Source organism: Aulostomus chinensis, chromosome 11 (genome assembly GCF_037954235.1).
Source record: "Aulostomus chinensis isolate RoL2024-O1b breed Wild chromosome 11, RoL_Achi_v1.0, whole genome shotgun sequence".
In the NCBI taxonomy this organism is placed as follows: Eukaryota; Metazoa; Chordata; class Actinopteri; order Syngnathiformes; family Aulostomidae; genus Aulostomus; species Aulostomus chinensis.
The window spans coordinates 1077595-1104000 of NC_141330.1; the positions used below are offsets into that span (position 1 = coordinate 1077595).

The window sequence follows — 26406 nt, forward strand, 5'->3', positions numbered from 1 at the left end:
CGATCATCTATCTATCTATCTATCTATCTATCTATCATCTATCTATCTATATCATCTATCTATCGATCATCTATCATCTATCTATCTATCATCTATCTATCTATCTATCATCTATCTATCATCTATCTATCTATCTATCTATCATCTATCTATCTATCTATCTATCATCTATCTATCTATCATCTATCAATCTATCATCTATCTATCATCTATCATCTATCTATCTATCTATCATCTATCATCTATCTATCTATCTATCATCTATCTATCATCTATCTATCATCTATCTGTCTATCATCTATCCATCATCTATCTATCTATCATCTATCTATCATCTGTCATCTATCAATCTATCATCTATCTATCATCTATCTATCATCTATCTATCTCTCTATCTATCTATCATCTATCTATCATCTATCTATCATCTATCTATCTATCTATCACCTATCTATCATCTATCTATCATCTATCTATCTATCATCTATCTATCATCTATCTATATATCTATCTATCTATCATCTATCTATCATCTATCTATCTATCTATCATCTATCTATCATCTATCTATCATCTATCATCTATCTATCATCTATCTATCATCTATCTATCATCTATCATCTATCTATCATCTATCTATCATCTATCTATCATCTATCTATCTATCATCTATCTATCATCTATCTATCATCTATCAATCATCTATCTATCGATCATCTATCTATCGATCATCTATCTATCATCTATCATCTATCTATCATCTATCTATCATCTATCATCTATCTATCATCTATCTATCAATCTATCATCCATCTATCATCTATCTATCATCTATCTATCTATCATCTATCCATCTATCTATCTATCTATCTATCATCCATCTATCATCTATGTATCTATCTATCCATCTATCATCTATCTATCCATCTATCCATCTACGTATCTATCTATCATCTATCTATCATCTATCTATCATCTATCTATCTATCATCCATCTCTCATCCATCTTTCTATCATCCATCTATCATCTATGTATCTACCTATCCATCTATTATCTATCTATCATCTATTCATCTATCTATCATCTATCATCTATCTTTCTATCTATCCATCTATCCATCTATCATCTATCTATCCATCTATCCATCTATCTATCATCTATCTATCATCTATCTATCTATCATCTATCTATCATCCATCTATCATTTATGTTTCTATATATCTATCATCTATCCATCTATGTATGTATCTATCTATCTATCTATCTATCTATCTATCTATCTATCTATCTATCTATCTATCTATCTATCTATCTATCTATCTATCTATCTATCTATCTATCTATCTATCTATCTATCTATCTATCTATCTATCTATCTATCTATCTATCTATCTATCTATCTATCTATCTATCTATCCATCCATCCATCTGTATATATACATTAATACGTATATGTGTGTCTATATATTTATATACACACACATATACCTATGTATACGCACACACACACACACACAGATATGCATGACATGAGTGGGACCAGGAAAGAAAAGTGGCTGTCAGATTTCATGATCCACATCTCTGACCCCGATGCTGCTCAGAGAGATGAAGGTGTCTGTCCTCCTCATCTGGTTGCTAATATTGTAATCACCAGATGAACCCGAGACCCTCTGCAGGCCATTAAACACAACCAGATGCCGGGTTTTGTAATCCAGCAGGGGTCCCGGAGCAGGGCCTTGCGGTGCCCCACAAGTTTGTAGATGAGGTTTGAGAGACCGGACACACGACAGATGGAGAGTTATGGTGCTGCTGGAATTCATTAATCTGACAAATAAAAAGAGAGGAAACATGCTGTTGGTGCTGAGATGGAGTGACCAGCAGCTGTCGTCAGAGAAAGTGTCCTGGCCGCGAGCACAGCTCACGCTGCCCCTCCCCCGGCAGCGTGCTGGGACCTGACCAGAGCCATCAGGCGGGTCACCGACTGTCCTGTGTCGTTTACATGGTCATGGCTGAGGGCGGTGCAGGGGAGGATGGTACGTTCATAATGACTTCAGAACTTCTACAAGATTCCTTTTTGAAAATGTTAAAGCTCGTTTGCGTTCAGGTGAGTTTATGCAGCCTCACACTGCAGCTGATCAATCTGATCAAATACTTTGATCTGTTATTGTGAGTAAATGACAGTAAAGTGTAGGATGGAAGCAGCAGTCACTCGGAGAGAACCAGCCAACAGGAATGTGCTGCCATCGTCTTGGTCATGGTTGTTTACGTCTGAGGTTGTTGTGATTGGTAGGAAGTAACCGACTCTTTGACGTGATTGGCTGTTCGTAGCGACCTCATATTGTCGTCGTTGTGATCAATGAACTCTCACCTCTTATTGTCTCTGTCTCTGTTGCGTTCTGGTGTCTGGCAGGTTTTTTGCTGGTTGATTGACACATAGCAGGCGGGGCTTCAGCTGCCCATTGACTGAGAGCAGAGCTCAGGGAGTGGCAGCTGTCAGAGCAGCAGGTACCTGCCTCTGCTAGCATCCACCTGTCCTGCCGCTGCGCAGAGGTCGTGTCTCGCTTGGATGTGTGAAATCACGCGACTTCACCTCTGCCGTCTTCCTGTTTCATCACTGACATGAAAATCTGCAGCTTCTGTCTCAGTTGCAACCAAGCACAACATGTATGTTCACATTTGAATGGCGTTTCCCTGACAACCCCTGTGTTGCCCGTCCCACTTTGTTCGGATTCCCCTTTGGGTATCAACACACACACACACACACACACACACACACACACACACACACACACACACACTTCACTGGCAGTTTAATTACATCCATTAAACGTCTTGCAGGCACCGTGCGGCTTGGATCAATCCTCACCTGAATGGCCGCTGACTAATTGTTCCGTTAACGGACAGATCAAAGGCTCCAGAAGCGTAATTAGCAGAGGGGAGAGACGAGCAGAGGGAGCGAATTAATGAGCCTCAAAGGATGCTGGGAGTCTGAATTGAAAGAAGGGCCGATTGAAAGGGTTTGAATGTGAGTATAAATCAATACGCTTCTCAGGATGAAGACAACATTTCCCATCAGCCCCCTTTCTCACCTGAACGAGAGGAAGTATCTGCTTCAGTTTCACGATAGAGGGAGCAAGATGAGGAAAAGAAGGGATGGCGATGAACTGGTCTGTGAACGTATATGAAGAAGGGACGAAGTTCAGGTAGAAAGGTGAAAAGAATGTAAAAGAACCCAAATGAGAAGAGAAGAAACAGCAGGGGGAGGAGGAGCGCAGGAAGGAGAAGAGAAAGGAAGGACGTCTGAAGATGATGAAACACTGGAGGAAAGACAGACTTGGCATGAGGTGAAGATGAGAGGAGGAGAGAAAGGACAAACTGATGGATGAAGAGGAGAAAGAGGAGAGGTAGAAGAAGACCGGAGGACGAGTTGAGTCAACTTGGTGAAAGAATGAAGAAAGAAATTCCAGATCCAGAAAATAAAGCAGAACAAAGATGAGAAACACGAGTGCGCGCGCGCTCGTGTGTGTGTGTGTGTGTGTGTGTGTGTGTGCGTGCGTGCGTGCGTGCGCGCGCGTTTTATACATCATAGCCTGCAGGGTTGCTGCAACTTTTAGCCCCGATGTCCATCCGGCCTCGATTACAGCAGAGCCCAGCAGGCTTGCATCACACACACACACAGAGGAAAAAGCTGCAGGGTGTGTGTGTGTGTGTGTGTGTGTGTGTGTGTGTGTGTGTGTGTGTGTGTGGTTTGCCTGCCGGCGCTCCTCTCTGCTCCTCTCTGATCGGAGGAGGTTTTACAACATTTAGCGTTTCACCTCCTCTCACATCCTCCTCTTCTTCTCCACATCTCCGTGCGTCTCTCTTCTCTCTCCGCCTCCTTTTCTTCTCCTCCCCTTGTGTCTTTGTTAAATCCCCTCTTCTCTGTCTCCTTGTTACGCCTCCTTCCTCCCTCCCTGTTGTACACCTTGTTTTTATCCCCCTCTCCTGTATTGATTTTTCTTCTCCTCTTTTAGTCATTGTATTTCAATCTTTTCATCCCTCATCTCCTCTACTCTGTTTTCATACTTTGGTCTCCTCCTCTCTCCTTCCTTCGCTCTGTAGTTTGTCTTCTCATCACTGTAGTCTTGTCCTCCTCGTCTCTTCTCGCCATGTTTCACTTCTTTCTCTTTGCTCTCCTTCTGTCTCATCATCTCTTCCTCCACTTTGCTTTCTCCTCAAACTCTCTCCGCCTTCCTTCATCCCCCGTTTCCTCTCCTTGTCCTCAAGTCACGTGACTGTGATTGAATGGAAGCGAAGACTCGGCTGGTGTTGACGCTGACTTCTTCATCAGGGGGATGAATTATTCCTCCTGTTGTCTCCTCTGCGCCTCCCTGACCCAGCGACTCACGGACTGCGTGTCTTCATTACAGCTGCGAGCGTCGTCTCTGAGCTGAGGAGGCTTCATTAGACGTTCTTCCACCGCCACCTCGGGGAGGGCGGAGCTCTCGCCTCTGTCACGTCCTGGTATCCATATCGCTGTGACTGATCCGTCTCTCCTTCTACATCCCTCCATTTGTCATCCTCCCTGGCGGCTCTCTGACAGCGTCCATCCCTCGCTCCTCTGCACCCCTAATGATGTCTGACTCATCTGCAGTGGTGTGTCTTTTTGACGGTGTGATGTCACTGCATGCTGTCCTGTAATCGCTCACTCTGACAACGGTTTATTCACATTTTAAAATCAAAAAAGTCGTCAGTTTTATTGATTTGTATATTTTACAGCAAACAATCTACCAAGGAAACAGTGGAAGAGTCCAGATATCACACACGCAAGTTAGAGCCAGTGCCTCCTGAGTTACTGAGCCAAGCATGGTGGCCTGGACGTCCCCCCAACCGCTGGCGCACATGAGGAAGAGTCGGCAAGGTTCCCGCCCCAGTTAGTGGGCAAAAAACAACACGAGGCTACAGACGTGAGATCAGCTCCACTTCCAGAGCAGCTCAGGTCCTCTCCACCGCCGCTGCAGCGTCCAGCTCGCCGCTCACCAGGCAGTGGCGCTGACTTTTACTGGAATTACAATGCCCGTGCTCTTTGTACTGGGAAGATGGAAGTCATGTTGAAGAACCTAATGGAGCTGTCACTATGGCAACGATAGAAACCGCATGTAAACCCAGTGAAGGCTGACCAGTGTGACGTCAGTGTGACTGGATGTGACAGAACGCTGAGAAGCTGCTTTACGGCACCGTTTAAAGTTGACGGACGATGAAGATTCGCCGACAAGAAGTTGTTGAACATTTCAGTGTGTGTGCGCGTGGGTGTGCTTGCAAGTGTGGATGTGTGCTAAAGTGTGTGTGTGCGTGCATGTGTGCGTGTGCATGTGTGTGTGTACACGTGTGTGTGCGTGCAGATGAGTCAGCCCTTTACATTTCCTCGACCGTCTCTGGGATGTGAGTCACCTTCACTCAGCCGTTGAGTCCAGCAGCGACGCGGAGGAAGATCCAGAGAGACGGAATGAGAACGACCGTTTGTCATGTTGGGAAATCTCACGTCTCCGACTTTGGTCATATCCCAGGTTTCCTCGTCGCGTCGAGGAGGGCGTGCTTGTGAACCTCCGAGCCGTTTGAGGTGAAGATACCGAGGAGGTGGAGGAATCGTCTTTGGCTGTGCTATGAGTATAAATGTTGTATAAGCAGGAGGCTCAGACTGTGTGTGCATACACCAGTGCAGCTTTGATTGATGCTAATCTGAACAGATTATTGGGACCAGCGAAGGAACAGCAAACAGAAACTGGAGCTGACTGGGAAGCGTCACCGGCTGGATGTTTCCACTCCGAGAACATCAGCCACGGGAATATTAGCGTCTCAGTAGCAGACGGAGGAGAATGACTTACATTCTTAGTTCTCTCTTTTCTCCCCCTGCAACCACAAATAGCATGTGGCAGTAGCTTTAGCATCGTTGGAGACCAACAGTTGGACCTCATTTCCAGTTGAAAACCTGCGTGTTTGTTCTTTCTGAAGTCACGGTTCATCACCCTAGTGGCAGATTAAAAACTGGTTTAAGACTCAGATCTTCTGGCACTCTGCTCCAGAGTTGGCCTGGTGAAGGCACCCTTGCCGCAGACCAGTAATCCTGATCCATCTGGCCTGAGTGGGTCCCGGGCTGGGAGCTCTGACTGGACCCCTCACTGATCTATGAGGTTTGGCGTTGGTGCTGCCAGAAGCTGGTTGCCACTGAGTGATGAGCATCTTTGTCCTGCTAACAATCCTGCAGCAGCTCTCTGGATCAGTGACAGATCAGAGAGTTTGTGGAGCTGTGATGTTCCATAGCGGACCACCTCCATGGGGGGGGGGGGGTTCTTAACCCTGATGGGGGTCAACAGTGAAGCTATCAGGAGGACCACCAGTGCTTCCCCCTGGTCCTTTGTACTTTACTGGTCCCTTGACTGCTCCTGGCTGACCTTTGACCTCCTGAAGTATGGCATACAGGTAAAAGGAAGAGAGGGGGAGGATGCAGCTGTGGTGGGGATGTGAAGTGTCGTCATGGAAACAAGATGGGAGGCAGTTTGAAGATGACAGAGACTGTGATGAGAGTTCCCTCCCTCCTGGGACACGGTGTGTGCATGTGTGTGTGCGCGTGTGTGTGTGAGAACAGATGCTCTCATTAGTCAAACATTTGCTCTGAGACTCAACACAATAAACACAACCAACAACTTACTTCTACAACCCCGTCTCAGCTGCTACAAACTCTCAACTTTGTCAACGTCTGTTCCTTCGACTGACATCAAGTTCACTTCCTCCCTCGACGGAACCTCACTTCCTCTCCCGTCCTTTTTGTTACACAGGAAAACAGCCCCTGATTCTTGACCTCCTACTTGACATGATTGAGTGAACGGACGTAGTACCTGTGATGCCACTCATTGCTCTGTTTTGAAGCCTGCGCGTTTTGCCTGCCACCATCTTGACTTTTGCAACTGGCGGTAACCACCAAGCCTCCAGGAAGCATCACATCAAGGGCAGATTCTGCGGGTTTCATTCGTAAGATATTCCAGCTCCCCTCAGATGAATTTCACCGGCGCTCCCTGCCTGACTTTGCATCACATATTTCAACAGATTTCAACACTCTTTAGCGTCACGATGGATTTGCAGCAGCACAATTAGGTCCGCGCTGAACTCCGCCGTCGCTACAATGGATTTAAATGATCTGAGGGCTGCAGTGCGCTCAGGAGGCCCACCGCCGGCGCCCACAGCGACCGTAACAAAGTGCTTTGGTCGCACGGATTTCTGGTGCCAAAGCTCTGGAAGAACTGTGAGTGTGTGTGTTATTGTGTGCTGTTGTGTTAGAGAAGTGTATCAGGGAAAAGCTGCCTGTTTATCCACATAATGGAGAAAATCTGAGCCTTTGATCGTCCAGCTGAGTGTGTGTGTGTGTGTGTGTGTGTGTGTGTGTGTGTTAATTCAAAACTTCACCATATTGAAAATGGCTGAATTCCACTCAGCTTAAACACATTCATTCATTTCTGTCTGTGTGTGTGTTGTGCATTTGTGTGTCTTTGTTTGCTGCCTCACAGTTGAATGTAGTGAACACACACTGGCAGAAATGTACTCACAAGTTCAGCCTGTGGTAAAGTGTGTGTGCGCGTGCGTGTGTGTGTGCATGCGCGGGGCAAACATTCATCCTGCTTCGAAATTCATGTGTTTACTCAGTCACATTATTAGGGTCTCCCTTTTAGGGACAAAGATGTCCAATCGTTTTTCTCTCTCTCCCATACTCACACTCACACACACACACACACACACACACATGATTGTGAGACAAGATTTGGATTTATAGTCTCAGTGAGGTCCAGAAACAGTGCAGCGGTTGAGCTTCACTTCAAGTCCGTAGATACGGCCTAGAGGGATGTCTGTCAATCACCCTGGCCACACCCACCCACAAACTGTTGTGTTGTAAACATTTCCTTCAAAAAATCATAGAAATAATAAATGATCATGAAAATGTCTCAATAACTCGGATGATCAGAAGCAGGTGCGCGTGCGGAGGTGTTTGTGGTTGGACGGCGAGCGCACACACATCGCGCTCCCCTCGTTCCCCCATCAATAATCAATGAAGTGCCACATTAAACTTTCACTGCTTTATTTTTTAATGTCTGACAAAAGTCTTCAGATATTCATAATTCAGACGACAGCCGCTGTTTCTCACATCACGCCGCTGTTGTCTCCTTCGGTCGCCACGGTGATGCTCCGTCGGAGACGCTCCACACAAACCGTGCATCCACACACCCCCCTCCCTGAGGTCCTCCTGGACCCCCCCTGACCTCGCTGGAGCTTTAATACTGCTGCTCACCATCTGACAACCTGCTGAAAATGACCCAGTTATCATCAGTACTCCTCCAAAACCGGACCAGAAACTGGTCCAGGAACAGTCCAAAACCAGTCCAGGACCCCCTTTTAAACCTGAAACCTGATCATCAAAGCTTTGTCCTCAGACCTTTTAAATGTCACTGCGACAGATCGGGGCGTTGACTTGTTTCTTCCTGTTCCCGCCCATTTGGCCCTGAGTGGTGCGTCGTCTTGGGTCCTTGTCAGAGCTCAGCAGCAGCTGGTCGTTTCCAGGTGTGCTGCGGTTCCCCACCTGCCTCGTTAGACCAACGTCCCTCCCTCCCTCTACCTGAGCAAGTGTGTGGTGGTCACACCTTGACAGAGGCGGGCCACGCCTCCATTTATGTGCATTTTTGCTCAGACATGTGAACGCACCTCAACATATCTGTTTTCCAGCAGCGTAAACAGACCGTCAGTTGGTACCAGCCTTGACATTTGTACATCAGGATCCGATCGGAACGGACAAAATGTGGATCGTCAGTGTGCGTGTGAGGCAGTGGGACTGGGGGGTGACTGGGACCAGCACGAGCACTGCGCCGAGGACTGAGTTTCCAGGAACTCTGGTCTGACCAGACACCAGGGTCTGGTCAGACCTCTCCTCTCCGTGTGTTTCAGCCGCCCTTTCATGTTTCCTCCCTTTCTTTTCATTTTCTGGTGTAACTCTTGCAGAACCAATCTGACCCTAACCACACACACACACACACACACACACACACACACACACACACACTCACACACACTCTGAATCTCTTATTTTCCAACTCGTACCACTGAGCTCCACCCGTCTGCTCTGTGAAGCAGATTAAAACAAATGCTGCGAGTTATCTTTAAATCCTGTTGGACTTCCTGTGATGTCGTTCCCCTCCAGCCAATCAAGAGAGGAGCTCAGACAAATACCCATCGTCTTCTGCACCCCCCTCCCTGGTCATTGATCCTCTGCAGTGGCGTCAATAGGAATCAGGCCTGTGGATCTGCTCCTGCTCTGTGTGGATTGAACTTGGGGGCCCGGGGCTCAGTGCTCCGCTCCGTGGGAAACAGTCCTCCCTCTCAGTGCTCGATGCTGGGAACTGAACGGCATCGTCTGATACAAAAGTCGCACTGTTTTAACCTCCAAAGGTCTGGTCGGTGTCGTCATAGCAACTGGACATCAGTAAGACATCATCAGTCACTCGGCTCCAGATTTAAAACTGAACATCCAGACAATAAGACATTTAACTTCCTGTACGTTTGTCCTACATGGTGACTCAGATGCTACCTGATGTCACAGCAGCTTGGCTGCGTTGGCGCCACCCAACCTGGTTTGTAGAGATGCCTTTCGGTTCGCTTGGGATTTTCTCTGTGACAAAAATCTTGATGGACAATTTGACTTTTTATTCGGTTTCATTCTTCTGGTAGGCAGCTTCTTCTCTTCTTTGTCTGTTTTCTTCTTCTTCTTCTCTCCTCCGTGACCACAGAATCGGCCTTAATTGAGTTTTCATGTTGCTGCTCTGACACTCCTGAGAGTCCACGCGTCCTCCACGTCTCCACCAGGACTTATGGAGACACTCGTGGTCAGAGGAATGATCATAGCACACGCACACACACACGCACACACACACGCGCACACACACACAATTGATACACTTTCTAGATTCAGAAATAGTGGTTCTGAGCTGTCAGCGTCTCGTGTCCCTGGTCTGGGTGGAACTACGATCTCGACTAGACAAACTCCATCACGTCTGGTTAGCTGTTTCACCGCCGCCATCGGTGCTGCCCGCTTCTGTGTGTTCAAGCTGACCCCCCCCCACTAAAGGACCCTCATGATTTTCTAAGACTGTAAGAAACATCCTTGGGTAGTTTGATTGGACATATTTGATTAATTCTTGTAAATTCCTGCAAAACTGAAACAGTGTAAAAACTTCTGTCTAAAAAATGAAGTGAACTGTCGTATCTCAGTTCTCTTCCGCCGGGGCAGATGTGTCGTAGACCGGATGTGTTTCAGAGTGTCCATGTGTAGGTGGCGTCCTGTTACATGAAAGGTCACTAAGGTCACTGTGACAGGCACACAGTGACTTCCAGCTCCGCTACGTTTAACCAACCTGACTGGTGACTACTATAACGTGGCGTGCTCTCTCAGCCAGGCTCTGCCTCTCCTCCAACTTCAGTAAAAATCCTCCTTGTAGTTCTGATGTGGTATAAAACACAGTTTTGTTTTTTCTTCTGTGTCAGCTGAGCTTCACTTTTTTCCTCAGACAAATAAAACGGTCATACGTGCAGTACGACTTCATCACAGGTATATTTTTTAATTGTAAAAAAAAAAATCATAATTTCATCATTATCAGCCTGCCCCCCCCTCTCTTTCATCCCTCTCTCTCTCTTCATCAGCTCTGGAAATGAAGCATAATTAACACTGAGCCTGCAGGAGTGTGTGTGTGTGCGCGCGCGCGCGTGTGTGCGCATCTGCATGCACAGAGGTAAAGTAGGCCAGTCTATAAGGTGGTTAATTAGGATGCAGCAGGCCTCTGTCCGCTGGCTCCCAGGGACCAGATGGAGCGCTGGGTTCACAAACAGAGGCGAGTTTGTCCGACGAGATTTCCACTTTGACTGCGACTCGACTGCAGAACCACGACCGAGAATGAAGCTTCCTTCCATCACCTCGCGATGACTCAGACGCTACCACGCAGATATTTGTCATGTTGCTCACAAGCCATCTGAGATTTTTACACACACACACACACACACACACACACACACACACACACACACACACACTGAGCCAAGACTTCTTTTGTTTAAACATAAAACATATTTTTGGCAGCAATGCCTCAAATTTGGCTGTTGTTAAAACTGTATCTTCATATACTGCAGAGCTGCTTCTGGGTCAGAAGCAGCATATTGACTTGATTTTTATTTGTCTTTTATGTCATGCACACACACACACACACACACACTCTCTCTCTCTCTTCTCTGTCCTTGCTTGTGTTTAGCCATTAAGGGCGATACTCTGGAAGCAGCTGAGCGTCCTCTCCAGTGCGATGGTCCGAACCAAGAAGCGGTGGCGCTCGGCTGACTTTATTTAACAAACAACACCATGAACGTAAACTCTCTCAGGATGAGGTGAGCCAGAGCAGAGCAGTGCAGGCATCAAAATGCCCCTAACTGGCCAAAGCTCTGAGATGTCGCTCCGCCAGGTCCGTCTGGAGCCGCCGTGCAATCCTGCTCCAGTGTGTTTGCGGCATTCGGCGGTCAGCTGAAGCTCCGTGCTTCGCTACCTACCGGGGACAACAGGTCTCCCCCTCACACAGGAAACAGAAACCCCCCCTGCATTTCTGCCTGCGCTGCGAGCCACAGAAGAACTCTAGAACTGCCTCCGCCCTCCACGAGAGGGGATGTCTCACCCTTTGGAGCTACTTTAGTGAGAGAGAAAAATAGATTCATGTAACAATAATTTTACCATCTGAATTAAAGATTCACTGTCATTTAGAAGAATAAAATTGACTGAAATATCTCAAGTTATGGGTTCAGAACATGAAATCATTTTGGAGGTCGATCATTTTTCATCAGACACCTAGAAAACACACATTTGATGCTACTGTGCCTTTGTTCATTGTAAAAAAAGACACTTCAGTCACATGTCACAGCCACTCAACATGTCACCCTGGCAACCTGGAGATCAGCCCTCACTGTCACTCTCCCTCTCTCTCTCTCTCTCTCTCTCTCACACACACACACACACACACCAATGTCACAAGTATCGATGCTGTTTTAAAGTTAACAGTCAACGTTGGCAAAGAATCAATTCTAAAACAACTTCTGAACCTGAGCTAGCGATGCTAACACTCCCCACCCGCTGCCCTTCACCGTGCTAAGCTAACTAGCGTGGGTCTCAGCTCCCTAGAGGAGGGTCTCTGTCTTCTCATCTGGCTTTGGAGATGATGGACAAAGTGGGGGTGTTGGTTTAGACCAAACCTGGCCTCCACTCTCCCTGTCTGACCCGTGAGCAGGGCTTTTCCTGGATATAAAATCAGCCTGTTTGCTCGAAGCGTTTGACAGCCAGCAGAGAGCGCACCTGTGGACAGGTCACCAGCCCCCAGGACCCTCCTGGTGCTGCGATGGCTGCCCCGTCCCTGCCTCTGACCCTAAAACTCCTCAGCAGCATCTCTGTTAGTATCAGTCACCGCAGCTGAGCTGAATCTTGTTTGGCCTCCATCGATTCTCACCGACCGAGTGAAAGTAATTTCTGACATCTCCTCTTCATCTGCTCTCATCTTATTTGATCTCTGGTTGTTGGAGTGTGAAGCAACGCACGAGGCAGCAGTTTGTTAAACACACTTTAAATATAAACACGGGCCTCACTTTAATCACCTTCCATCTGCGGCGGTGTGACAACCTGTGGGCTGGTTAATTTAATCCCCTCTCATCTTGTTTTCCGTCCCTCCCTAATTGCAGCGCTTGTGAGCAGCAGCGCTGGTTAGCCGCTTCACGCCGAACTCATCAGCTGCCGTCGGAGACAGAAAAAGCTCGTCTCATTGTGTCTCCATCCACTCGACGCCGTCGCCTCCTGTTCTGGTCCCGATACGCCGGTGTCAGACAAACCAATCCCTCCCCAAACAAACACATGAATTGAAATTAAAAGATGGCAGAATGGAGTTTGGCGTAAACAAAGCACAATTCCCTTTCTCTTTTTAGCCGCGCTTTGCATAACACGCCATGACACGCTTCGCTTTGAGATTCAAATGAGGACGTGGCGGCTTAAGACGGACTTAGCTGAACTTCCCTGGGAGTATTTATCCGCTTTCATAAAAGGACGTGTCATCCTCAGCACTTCCTGTTTGACTGGTTTAGGACTGTGATGGGTTTTATTCTCTGAAACTTTATTGATCTCTGCCAGGAAACGAGGCCACCGCCACAGCCAGTGAACGGATTCAGTAACAGCCAGAAGAGTAAATCTCTGAGCTCGGCAGTTCGATTCCCTCATCATTCCTGAGGTGGTCCCAGAGGAGCTTCACCTTCCAGGTTCATGGAGGTTGTAGCAAACCAAGAGACGACGTCGTGACAGCAGCTCAGCGGGGACGTACATGACAGCAGAGACGACGGCGGTGGGATGGAGGACGGGGGAGGACTCCTCCTCGTGTTCTCTGATCCAGGTGGAACTTCCTGCGTCGTGTTGTACAGAGTCTCAGCTCGCTTTCACTGCTGCAGGCATCGACTCCTCCCTCTGACATCTTCAGGGTCGTGGAAAGATGGAGGATGACCGAGCACAGAAACGTTAAACATAAACACACACACACACACACACACACCGTCCGAACAAAGCGTGTATGATGATTTGTTGCTATGGTGATGATGTATTGTTTTAGCTTGTTTTGCTAATATGATGTTAGCATAACCCACTCGCCGTTTCTCCACTTAAATGAGGTCCTATCCAGTCCTTGTGGTGCACTTATTTAACGTGTCACAGAAAACGACCTTGGAATGCAAGGGATTGTGGGTAAAGCAGAGGGTGGGAAGCTGAGGAGTCTCAGAGTCTATGAGGTTCTTCTGGGTTCTCACGTGGTCGATGGGAAGATTGAGAGACAGAAACTTTGTTGACGTGTTAACATCCTTTTACACTCATTTCACTTCAGACGGAGACGCAGGACGATGATGTGCTCGACAGGACAAACATGTCGGCCCTGTGTGGAAGTAAGGTTTTAGCCCTCATCCCCTCCTCCTCCTCCTCATTGTTGCGGACCGTCCTGCTTTTGTGTATGCATGCATGCATGTGTTCACTGAGTTCTGGCCTGAGCTCAGCAGCTCGCAACAGGGATCATCCCGCCTCTGCTGGGGCGGCGAGGCGTGCTCCCATGATGAAGAGGCCGAGGAGAGGAGGACTGAGGAAGAGGAGGAGGAATCTTGTTAGAGCTTGACGCCGTGGTGCTGGAAGTAGACAAATGCAGCCGTTATTGCCAAGGTTTCAGCGGGAATCCAAAAATGTTCCCTGCCTGCAGTTCAGCCCAGTACTGACTGAGGTTCCGTCATGTGACTGTCGGTCTCAGCCGAGTCAGTCAGCCTCATGTCGCTCCATCCATCCGTCTGTCCGTCCATCCATCCATTTTCTACGGCTTATCCGTTAAGGGTCAAGGGGTGGCGGGGGGTGGAGCCTATCCCAGCTGACATTGGGTGAGAGGCAGGGTCACCCTGGACGGGTCACCAGTCCGTCACAGGGCCATCAGGAGCAATCAGGGGTTCAGTGTCTTGCTCAAGGACACTTGGACGCAGTCACAGAGGGAAGTGGGGATTGAACCAGCGACCCTTCGGATGCTAGATGGCCGCGCTACCTCTGAGCCACGCCTCCCCTAACAGTTCCCCCGAGGAGCAGAATTTGAGGTTTTCTAGGTTCTGGTGACTACAAAGTCTTTGTTTTGGGTGAGATTACACATGGCGATGAAGCAGGTTTGGTGCTGTGAAGCTGAAACCAGGAAGAAAACAGATGACGGTTTGTTTCTGAAGGAAGTGCAGCTGCATGGCGGCATCAAGTCGCTGTCTCGGCTGTCATTTTGAGGCAGTTTCATGTCATTATTCTTCTGGACGGTTGTAAAGGAAAGTGTTGTGTATTTGAGCTGCTTGTTGGTTTGTCTGCAGCTGTAATCGCTCGCTCCTGGTATCCATCTCTGCTTTGTAGTCATGTAGCATGTTAGCTAAGCTAGCCCCAGTTGTTCAGATGGCGGCATGAAAGCAGAGTGTTCTCAGCCGAAGGGGACGAGGTGACACTTCTGTGCAGGCGCTGTCGTCTTTTCTCCTCTTTCATCTCCTCAGGAAGACAAGAGTGGAGGAGCGTCAGGGAGGAAGAGAGAACGCAAACACAACAACACAACTTTCAGGAGATCACACGGCAACACGCGAGCAGCAGGAGACCCCGCCCTCCCCGCCACTCGTATGTCTGCATCTCTGAGTCTCTTCATGTCGTCGGGTTCTGAGGGGGGATTTGTTTGGTTTGAAGGCGCCTCGCTGTTGTTTTGGCTCTTCTGTTGTCTCACGGCGGCGATGAAGACAACAGCCCCAACAAGAAAGACGACTTCTCTTCACCAGAGACGACCAAAGACGAGAAGATGAAGATGAGGAGGAGGAGGAGGAAACACGGCAGCGTCTTCCTCTGGTTTGTCTTTTTATATCGTCTCTGAAGGTGTGACAGAGTGAGGAGACGGAGGGAGAAGAGTTTGTGAAGAGGAGAAGTGTTGGAGGGATGAAGAGGGGGAGGAGGAGGAGGAGTCTTCCAGCTCGGTTCTCTGTCCTCTTCTGCATCGCTGGTCTTCTGTCACTTCATCACATCCAGAATAATTCCCATCTATTTCCGTCTTGTTTTCCATATGCTGTGCTGAAATCACGCCCATCATCATCATCATCATGACCATCACGGTCCGACGCAGCGCCGGCGGTCAACAAACCGCTTGAAACTATAACGAGCACACCCTTGTCTTCATTCTGGACGAGACGCCTCCAGTGCACAAACACACGTCTACACCTCTGATTTCATCAGGAGCGACTTCTGCTTCTAGTCTGGTTTCCATGGAGATGCACGATTCCAAGGCCCCGTGAGATGGAGGTCAGACTGCAGTGTGGCCCCAAATGTGTACCCAGTATTTTCACGTTTCCAGTTACATGAAGCCCAACAAAGGGCAATAAACAAAAAACGGCATCAGACGGAACGGCGACACTCGGCGACACTCGGTGACTGTATCCCACCTTTTATCAGCTGATGTTGTGTCTGAAAACATCATATTGGGGTCGCAGTGCGTCATGTGACTGATGGGGTGGGGCCTAGACATCAGGAAGTGTTGTCATTGGTCGGATGTGTGATGTTGTTTTGCTGATTTCCATAATGCCAGTATTTACAGGTGTCAATAGTATTTGTATACGAACAAGTATATACATATAGTAAATGTACATACAATTGTATTTACAGAAATACAAATTCTGAGTAAGAAACAGGAACTTTATGTCCAAGACATTTAGAAAAGCTCTTAAATGCTATGTTTATAGTTTCCTCATCATTGATGATGAGCCAGTGTTGTGCTGATATGATTTTGCGTTCCTGAGAGTTCGTACACGCCCCCTTGTACAAGGTGAGTCATGAAGTCTGTGACTGGTGTGTGTTTCAAGTCCCCTCCGCAGGACGCTGGTGGTATTGCGTCTCTGCCCCGCTGCCAAACAGATGCCAAGTTGCATCAACAACTCTGCTCACGAGTGTTTGTCTGAACTGTGAAGTCATGAAATCGTCGGTTGTTGCAGCTCTGAAAGTGCTGCGACGCCATCGGTTCGCTGAAGCTAAGATGAACACGTGAGGGTCGTGTGACACATTCGCGTCCACGCCAGAGGGGAGACTTTCATCCAGAACGAACGACGGAACTTCATCGCTACGTTTCACCTCATGGTTCTAATCATCTGTCTCATCAGCTTCCCCTCCTCATGTTGGAGAACAAGAGAACGTGTCAGGCTTCTGCCTCAGATACTGGTTTATCAGCTGGAGTCATTCTGATGAACACCTCACCTGTTTTCACCTCTGTCCCCGCCGCCACCGCTCGCCATGCATGTCCATACTCAAACTACACAACCAAATCCATTAAAACACCACACGCGTATTCAGCTAGGAGACATCGTCAGTACTGCAGGATCTTGTTGTTTTCTCTGGTGATACAGTATTCGTCACTTTTGACATGACTTGTGCGTGCGTGCGTGTGTGTGTGTGTGTGTGTGTGGACAAAGGCTCTGCCGCTCACTACAATGTGATGAATAAATGTGTAGTTCTCTGTTATTCGGATGTGTTGTCGATGGCTCTTGCAGTATTGATGCCACAGATTTGCTGTATGATGAAGTCAAAGTCTTGTGGTTCTTCTGTAGTTTTTCTGTAGTTTACCTGCTATGGCAGCCATATTGGGTTATTGATTGAACTTTGTGACCTTTGATAGCTCTCTCTCTCTCTCTCTCTCCCTCTCTCTTGTGTGCTTTCATGCACTTGGTGATATCAGTGTGTCTGGGGAGCGAGGATTCTAACTGGTGATGCAATGACGCGATGATGACAGCAGCTGACCACGCCCAGTTACTCCATCAATGTTGATTGTGTCTCTCTGCTCCACACAGGTGACGAGTGGTACCTGTGCAGGCTGACTCTGAGCACGCTCAGTCAGGCCGACTTGCAGTGGACCATGTTTCCTGCACCTTACCTGGCCGCTGTGGGTCCCGACGCCACACCTGGATCTGTAGTCTATCATCTATCGGCACGGCAACGAGACGAGAGCCCAGGACAGGTCCAGTTCCTGCTCGTGGACGGTGAGCGTTCCTCTGTTTGACTTGGTGTTGTGTGTGAACTCCTGCACTGTCACACATGTTCATGAGTCAGACTTTCAAATTAAAAATGGTTTCCTGACAAAGCTATGCTAACATTTCCCACCCACTGCCATTCATTGTGCTAAGCTAACTAGCATGGTTCCATAGTGGAGGGTCTCTGTCCTCTTGTCCATCTCTGAGGACGATGATATTTGTAGTGTGTTTTTAATGACTTCAACAAACTGAGTGATCTGAGTCCACACAGCTCATGTACGTGCATGTATATGTACTGCGTGTACATGTACATATGTCTTGTTCTCCTTGTAGCTGTCGTGTGCTCTTATCTCCGTCTTGTATCTGTAATTAGCTGCTACGCCAGCCTCTCTGTGACAAACCTGTTTTGTTCAAAGCAGCGAATTATAAATAAAATTTGACTTGTTGAATTTCAATTACCGTCAAGTGGGAGAGGGAGAGCAAACGCTCCTAAACGGCGTGGAGCTGCGCTCTTAATCGCTCCCCGGGGCGAAGAAAGCTCCCAGATTCTAGAATAATAGCGAAGTCTCAGGAGAGGCAGCGAGTGGGAGGGAGGCGGACGGGCGCCGGTGGCTGTGGGTTTTGTTTTTTATATTCTTTTAGAAGGGAAGAAGAAGAAGAGGAGAAAGGTGGAGGAAGGAGAGATATTTTAAGAGCTCATTTCTAATGCGTTCATATTGAGAGCTCCTCATTTCCCCGTGGCGTAATGTGACTACATGTGTACTGACGAATAATCCAATAATTTACATTAAAAATGGTTTTTAATATCATGCCAACATGGTGATATATTCACGCCACGTGTGTGCGTGTGAAGCCAATTAGGATGAAATAGTTGCAGCACATTTACCCTGAACACAACACCGTAATCGACTCTCCCGTTTAGGCGCAGATTAGATTATTTTTGAAAAGTGGTATTTATATGCAGAATCCAGTGGAGAAGATTTTCTCATAAAAATGCATGAATGCAACCAGACCTGCATGTTAGATTGTGCTCTTACATTAAAGGATGGCAGCCGTTTTCAGTGTCAGAGGTGACAAGAACATCTGGCGGCCACTAGTCCAGGTCACATGACCATTAGTGGAGGGCGTGTATGGCGCTATGTTTGAAACAGTACTGTGACACAGAGCACGAAGCACCCATTCGACCGGCAAAGGTCGCTCTTTGAGGTTGTTCTGCTGTTCTCAGCACTGCTGCGCCTCTGTGGAGGAGCGCCGGCTCTACCGCACATGATTGAAATTTGACACCAAAACCCAAACAAGTTCTGGTTCTTACTGGGCCATGTTGGGGACGTAGAACTCACCAGGACGTAGAACTCACTCACGGCGCTTTGAGAGACAAACACTGTCTAATGCAGAGAGATTCACGAGGCAGCGATAACATTAATGAGTGTTGAATGTCCAGGTCAGTCCAGGTCAGTCCAGGTCAGTCCAGGTCAGTCAGGTGTGTCTACAGCAGTCTTCGAGGTCTGAATGAGGCCGAGGAGACCAAACTGTTCCTGGTTCAGTTTCCGTCACCATCGGGGCAGCAGGAGATGATTGACAGGTTGGATGCAGCTGTGGCTGCTTTAGGACCCTCTGGTCAACAGCTGGGGATTCTTCTCCTCCTGAGACCTCCTCCTTCCTTCCCTCCTTCCTTCGCTCTGTCCTCTCTCCTCTGTCCCTCGTTCACTGCTTCTCTCTCTCGCCCTTCATCCTTCCATTGCCTCTCCTTGCCATCATCTCTGCCCCCCCCGGGGGACGTGGGTAAAAACACTCTCCCTTCCTCCGAGTCTTCAAAGAGTGCTAACCAGCTTGCAGATACACAGAAATAAACACACACATGTTGCTCCAGCTGGCAGCAGAAGTCCTCCGCCGCCGCGCTTCAACCTCCAGCCCGCAGCTGCGACACCGCCGACAGTAAATCAGCACGCCATCAGGACGTTTGATGGCACGTTTTAGTGAATGTAGCTGTGCCTTGCTGTCTGGTCTCACTGTCTCATCACAGGAAACACCTCCTGCTCCAAATATGGTCAACAGTCAGGCAAATTAAATTGCCTCATGTACGGTGGCCCTGAGGGGCAAAATCAACACTTCACTACACCCAAATGTTGTGTTTGGTCCCTGGGGGCCACCGTACTCACCCCCTTAAACACCGCTCGTGATGGTTTAATTATGGCCACTAAACGATTTGCTTGAGTTGAAATTAACGGGTATCATAAAGGGTGATGAGGTGGAAACACCTGAGCTCCACGTGACTGACAGGTTCACCTGCAACTCTGATGTGCACAGGAACTGAAACCACCTGAGCAACTCTGAAGGATTTTCCAGCAGTTCTTCAGCAACAATGATCAGTCTCTGCTCGGGCCATCCAGAGCATCCCGGCACTCGTCCTTTTCAGTGAAACAGAATTGATTCCCTTCCCAGGTTAAATTATGGAACTGATGTGAAAGTGTACCTGAGGGAACGTCGGACGACAAGAACCTGTCAGAATTGAAAAAAACCTCAGCAGGAGCCAGAATGAGGAAGAAGAGTAGAAACTGGCCTGCAGGACCTGAATACAAACAGAGTATCAGTCAGATAAGGAGCGTGTGTGTGTGTGTGTGTGTGTGTGTGTGTGTGTGTGTGTGTGTGTGTGTGTGTGAGTGTGTGTGTGTGTGTGTGTGTGTGTGTGTGTGTGTGTGTGTCTACATTAAAAGTGCTGAAGTATCTCAGCTGATTGATCCTCTGACTCTCTTTCAGGGGGGGAGGAGTGTTTCCAGGTGGATCGCCGCTCCGGTGAGATCAGGACCACAGGACGACCTTTGACCCCCAGTAAGGAGTACGTGCTGTGGGTGCAGGCGGTGGACACTCTTGGTCGTAAAGGCCCGCCGGCCTCGGTGGCCATCCTGGCCGGCTACCGGCCGCCACAGTTTACCAATGCTACCTACAGCCTGAACGTCCGGGAGAACACAGCGGCCGGACACCCGTGAGTCCTCCACCGTCAATCGAGGGAACCCCCACCCAGGAGGTGGAGACGTTCCTGTTAGTTGATTCACATCCTCTGAGACAGTGGCAGGAAACGCAGGAGTCAGGTGTGATTCAAAGGGTCGCGTTGACCCTCATCCTTCTCACAGGTTAACAGAAAAGGCTTCTGCCACACCTGATCATCAATAATAATCAATCACAGTGTCTTAAATCGCCATCTCACCCCCGTCCGGTGTTGACGTGGTAACCCTTCGTCTGCACCAGCTGAGTGTTCAGCGCTACAACTGGTAAACAGTTAGTAGTAATTAACTTGACTGTTAAGGTGATGTGAGTCGTGTCATTCACGCCGGTGTCACATGAAGTTGTCAGGTGTCAGGCTGACGCCACAGCAGCATCAGAGCATGACGTCACCCCCGACCGCCAGAAAACACAACAATGAGCTCATCCAGTCCTCCAGGGCCGTTCCAGGCTTCTGTGTCTCATCTGGACCAGACGGGTTCAGATCGGCTACCAAACACATGAAACGGAACCTCCAGAACGGTTCTTGAATAGACGGCCTTATTGAACTGGGTCAGTTCAGGAGGCGGGGCCAAGACCAGATCCTCATTTCGGTTTCCAACTCTTGAACTGAAAAGAAGCTGTGAGGTTCTGGTTGGGTTCCAGCCTTCATGGAGGTTTAGGTTCCAATCGTACCTGACCATGTGAAGGGAGAACGTCACATGACCACGCAAACACACACAGGGACACAAAAGAGACTCAGATACACAACACACACAGGAACACACACTGTTCACAGGGTGGCATGGACACTTGGATATATTAATACAATGTGCTCAGCGCCAGCAGCCCTGAGGGACACACACACACACACACACACACACACACACACACACACACACACACACACACTCCCCTTCATGTTTATCCAGACCTCGCTTTTAATAAATATTTGAATTTGCCACACTTTCAAATTCTCAGCCTCAGGCCTCACTCATACATCTGGGTCCCCTTCATCCACCCCCCCCCCATCCATTCCCTCATCTGTCCTCTTCCTCTCCTCCGCCTCCTCTTCCCTCGCATCCCTCCATCCATCACTCCCCTCTTCATCCCCCTCCACCTCCTTCTTCTTCGTCTCTTTGTCTCACTCCACAGGGCTCATCTTTTCATGCATCACATGACATGCGGAGCCAAATAGCAGGCCGTGGAACACACACATACACATACACACACACACACACACACACACACACACACTTGTGCGTGCACTCACACACTCAGATGTCATTTCTACCCTCAGTGTCTGAGGCGATGGAATGTGGTGGATGTTTCTGTAAATATGAGAGGACACACACAAACACACACACCCTCACACGCACACACACCCTCACACACACACACCCTCAGGCACACACACATACAAACATCCTCACACACACACCCTCACGCACACACAAATACAAACACCCTCACACAAATACACACACACACACGCTCACGCACACACACATACAAACATCCTCACACACACACCCTCACGCACACACACATACAAACACCCTCACACAAATACACACACACACACGCTCACGCACACACACATACAAACATCCTCACACACACCCTCGCGCGCACACACACACATACAAACACCCTCACACAAATACACACACACGCTCACGCACACACACATACAAACATCCTCACACACACCCTCGCGCGCACACACACATACAAACACCCTCACACTAATACACACACACACACACACACACACCCTCACGCACACACACATACAAACACCCTCACACAAATATACACACACATACACACACAACCTCACACAAATACACACACACACACACCCTCACGCACACACACATACAAACACCCTCACACAAATACACACACACACACACCCTCACGCACACACACATACAAACACCCTCACACAAATATACACACACATACACACACAACCTCACACAAATATACACACAAACAAACACCCTCACACAAATATACACACATACAAACACCCTCACACAAATATACACACACCCCCTCACGCACACACAAATACAAACATCCTCACACACACACACCCTCACGCACACACACATACAAACACCCTCACACACACACACACACATATACACACACACACACACACATAAAAAAACACCCTCACCCACACACACACACACACACACACACACACACACACAAAGCTGAGAAACTACCTACAAATATCAAACTCTGGCTGACACCAACGGTTGGAGGGTCTCCGTATAGAAACCCTAACCCCGGGTACACCGACCTCATGCTGAGATCAGGATGCCTGCTGAAAACATCCTTTCCTATTTTCACTGAAAAAGCTTTCCTCTCATTTGTTTTCCTTTTTCATCACTCACTTCCTGCCCGGCGTGTCGTAGGTGGCTGGTGGTGTTCACCCCCGGTAAAGCACCAGGTGCTGAGGCCAAAGAGGTGAATTGCAAGTACGGCGTCTGGCGCTCACGATCACTGACAGCAGCGACCGCACCGTTGCACCTGAGTGCCGTTCACTAAATTACACATTATTATCTTGAATAAATCGATCAGTTTGGTCAGACAACAGTTAGAAAGTCGAGAAGGTGCTAACAAGCTAGCCGCACCTCTGCAGTTAGCCAGTTGCCCGGGATGCAGCAGCAGACCACGACTCTGGAAGTCCAGCTTTTATTGAAGTAGTTGCTTTTTTCAATAAGCTTCTTTTTAAAGCTTTATTTAATGAGGAACAACCACATGAGATTAACAAGAATCTGTTCTGCAGTGCTGACCTGGCCAAAATGGCAGCACAGTTCCCACCTCAGGACCACGCTGAGTACGTTCACACAATGAAACCAAAGCAGGAAGAGGACACACGTCGAGCTGTAATCCTGTAGCTGGCGAAGCTGCAATGACGGCAGCAGTGGCAGGTCCTCCTCACCTCATGTACTGTATGTTGTTGTCTTGTTGTTGTGGAACCAACTGTACCGCTCTCTGCTCCCTTAATTGCTCCCACGGGGATAAATAAAGTTTTCTGAATGTGAATCTGAACCCTCTTGGGAACTGAAGAGAATAAAAATATGACACAACAGGAGTTGGAGCCGCAGGATCAGGGAGGAAATAGTCTGGTTTATTTTGGACAATGTTTGTTGCTGTGGAACAACTGTGTCTGGATGTGTGTCACATCGTATCCAGCTCTGCACCACGTGATGCAAAGTTTCACGTTTTCAGTTCACCAAATGACCCACAGGAGACGAGAGGCAGTAAACCTGGGCCACCAGGACCCCCCTGGGTCTGGGCTCTTTGGCAGTTGCCCTCACATTGCCTGGTTGCTAATCCACAAACTGTGTGTGTGTGTGTGTGTGTGTGCAGTGTTGCAGTGGTTCAGGCTGTCTCCTTCCAGAGGAAGACTCTGTCCTACATGCTGCTGGTGAACCCAGGGAACCTGTTCAGCATCAACCAGGAGAGTGGAGCCCTCAGCCTCACCAGGACCGTCGACTACGAGAGCGGACACAAACTCCACACGCTGCAGGTCCGAGCATCGGAACCAGACACCGGCCTGAGCGGTGTGGCCGAGGTAGGCTCTCTCACACACACACACACACACACACACACACACACACCATTCTGTAAAACACATCCACCTGAGGGAAATACAGACTTTGTTGTGTGTGGCTGTGCATCCTTGTTTTTGGATGTTTTTGCTGTTGTTAGCGTCCGTCTCCATTAGCTTCAAGCTAAAGATACCTTTTTTGGGGTTCAAGACATCTTCTGTATTCGTGGGTTCTTGAAAGGCAGAATACACTTTTGGGGTGACGTATCATTAAAACTTCTTTATCATCTGAGTTTTTCAGCTCTGAATCTTATTTGTCATGCGCAGTGGGTCTGGTTCCTCAGCCCACAGCTTTGAGGCAGACGACACTGACAATGGGAGACCTCCACGCTGTGCAAAGTCAACAAAGAGGGATGAACTTGTTTCCCCTCCAGCGTGGGCGGGACTTAAATGCGCTCTGTCTCTAAGCTACAAGTTCCAGCAGTGTGGCGAGGCGTTTGATGATGTTTGTCAGTGTAGAACAACAAGCTTGAGACAAGCTACTAATAGAGAATCACTTGTGACGCCTGGAAGGGCGTCGACACTCCAACCTCCCAGATTCATCCCAGTTGAAGTCATGTGTTGCGTCAGGACGTGTGAGCCGCCTGAGACAGGACGGTTGTGTAAAGTGCTGTCGCAGCTCCTCTTGCTGGTAAACTGCGTTCCTCCATGTTGACGCCTCTGTGTTCCAAACAGCTGTTGACCCTCCTCTGTTGAACGCTCCCCAATAAGACTCATAAATTCTAAATGAGGGAAAATGTTGCCGCTGAATCAAACATAGTGATGCAACTGTTTCATTAACTGTTTACGTGGCTCATGTGTTCATTATTCATGTGTAAACACACGCATACACAGACACGCAAACATGCAGAGCGAGCGACGGATCAGAGTTGCATTCTAAACCTCCATGATCAGATCTGATCGGCCTCTAATCTGCAATTTGAGCTGTGTTCAGCTTGTTTGCAGCATCGTGGATTTTCTACTGCAACACACACACACACACACACACACACACACACACACACACACACACACACACACACACACGCTCCCAGAGAAATCCATTATCACCTGCTCTGTGTGTCCAGATGGTTGCAGCAGCAGTAGAATAGCTGCTAAACTACCAGCGTCCCCCAAAGGCCTCTGCTGCTCTATAAGCTTGGCTGGTTAATTCACTCTAATGGTGCTGTGTGCGTGTGTGTGTGTGTGTGTGTGTGTGTGTGTGTGTGTGTGTGTGTGTGTGTGTGTGTGCGCGCGCGTGCGTGTGTGCGTGCGTGTGTGCGTGCGTGTGTGTGTGTGTGCGTGCGTGCGTGTGCGTGATCCAGGTGTGTAGAAAGCCTCCTCCTCAGCAGTGCTAACGTGACACCTCACTGGAGCAGCAGTTTGTGTCCCCTTCAGCTTTCAGAGACATTTAAAAAATGTCGACATGAATTCTGTCTGATGTTCCATCCGACAGCTTCACACTGACGTGTGTGAGTGTATGAAAGTTACATCAAAGTCTGACATTACAAGCCCTCTCGAGTCGATGATGGCAGCAAGTCTTCCACCCTGAACCACCACCCAGGTGCTGGTTCCTCCCCTCTGACGTAAACCGGCTCTGAGGAGCCTCGAGGTCTGAGGCTCTGCTCTGTGTTTACTTTCTTGTCTCTTTTCACATTTGGCTGAATTTGTCCCTGAATCGTCGTTGGTCCTTCAAAACACATAAATGGTACGGTGTAAGATCAGATAACAACGAACGATGCCCCCTCCAGGTCATCATCCACATAACGGATGAAAACGACTGCACGCCTGAGTTCCTCCATTCCATCTACACCCGCGACAACATACCGGAGAGCATCGCCCCGGGAACCTCTCTGCTGCAAGGTGACACACACCCACAAATGAACACACACACATGAACACACACCCGTCTCCATCACTCCACAGGAGATGGAGGCTTATTTCCTGGTGTCTGGTTCTGATCCTCCAGGTGCCCATGGGCTGCTAACCTGTCAGATATCAACCCTTCTCACTGTAACCATGATGGTCTGTTCTTCCTCTGCTCTTCAACCATCTTGCTTTCCTCCTCTTTTTCCTCTCTCTCCTCCATTGGATATTCTTTCTCTTTACTTCTCCACCTCCTGACTTTACCCTCCTGTCTCCTCAATCTCTCCTTTCTTTTCTGTTCTGTCCTCCTCCA

The 26406-nt window shown here is 48.4% G+C and overlaps 1 protein-coding gene across 4 annotated transcripts in view; it reads left to right on the forward strand.

Annotated features, from left to right (window-relative positions):
• LOC147252772 (neural-cadherin) overlaps positions 1-26406 on the forward strand; it is a 117237-nt gene that overhangs the window by 43394 nt on the left and 47437 nt on the right. For 2 of the 4 annotated variants that reach the window (XM_086217577.1, XM_086217574.1), the window contains exons 2-5: positions 17453-17641; positions 20390-20615; positions 24008-24212; positions 25979-26090. In XM_086217577.1, coding sequence (XP_086073703.1) covers positions 17518-17641; positions 20390-20615; positions 24008-24212; positions 25979-26090 — 667 coding nt within the window. In that variant the 5' untranslated portion in view covers positions 17453-17517. Of the gene's footprint in view, positions 1-13193; positions 15249-15364; positions 15471-17452; positions 17642-20389; positions 20616-24007; positions 24213-25978; positions 26091-26406 lie in introns of those variants that run through there. The other 2 variants (XM_086217575.1, XM_086217576.1) reach the window with 2 other exon arrangements.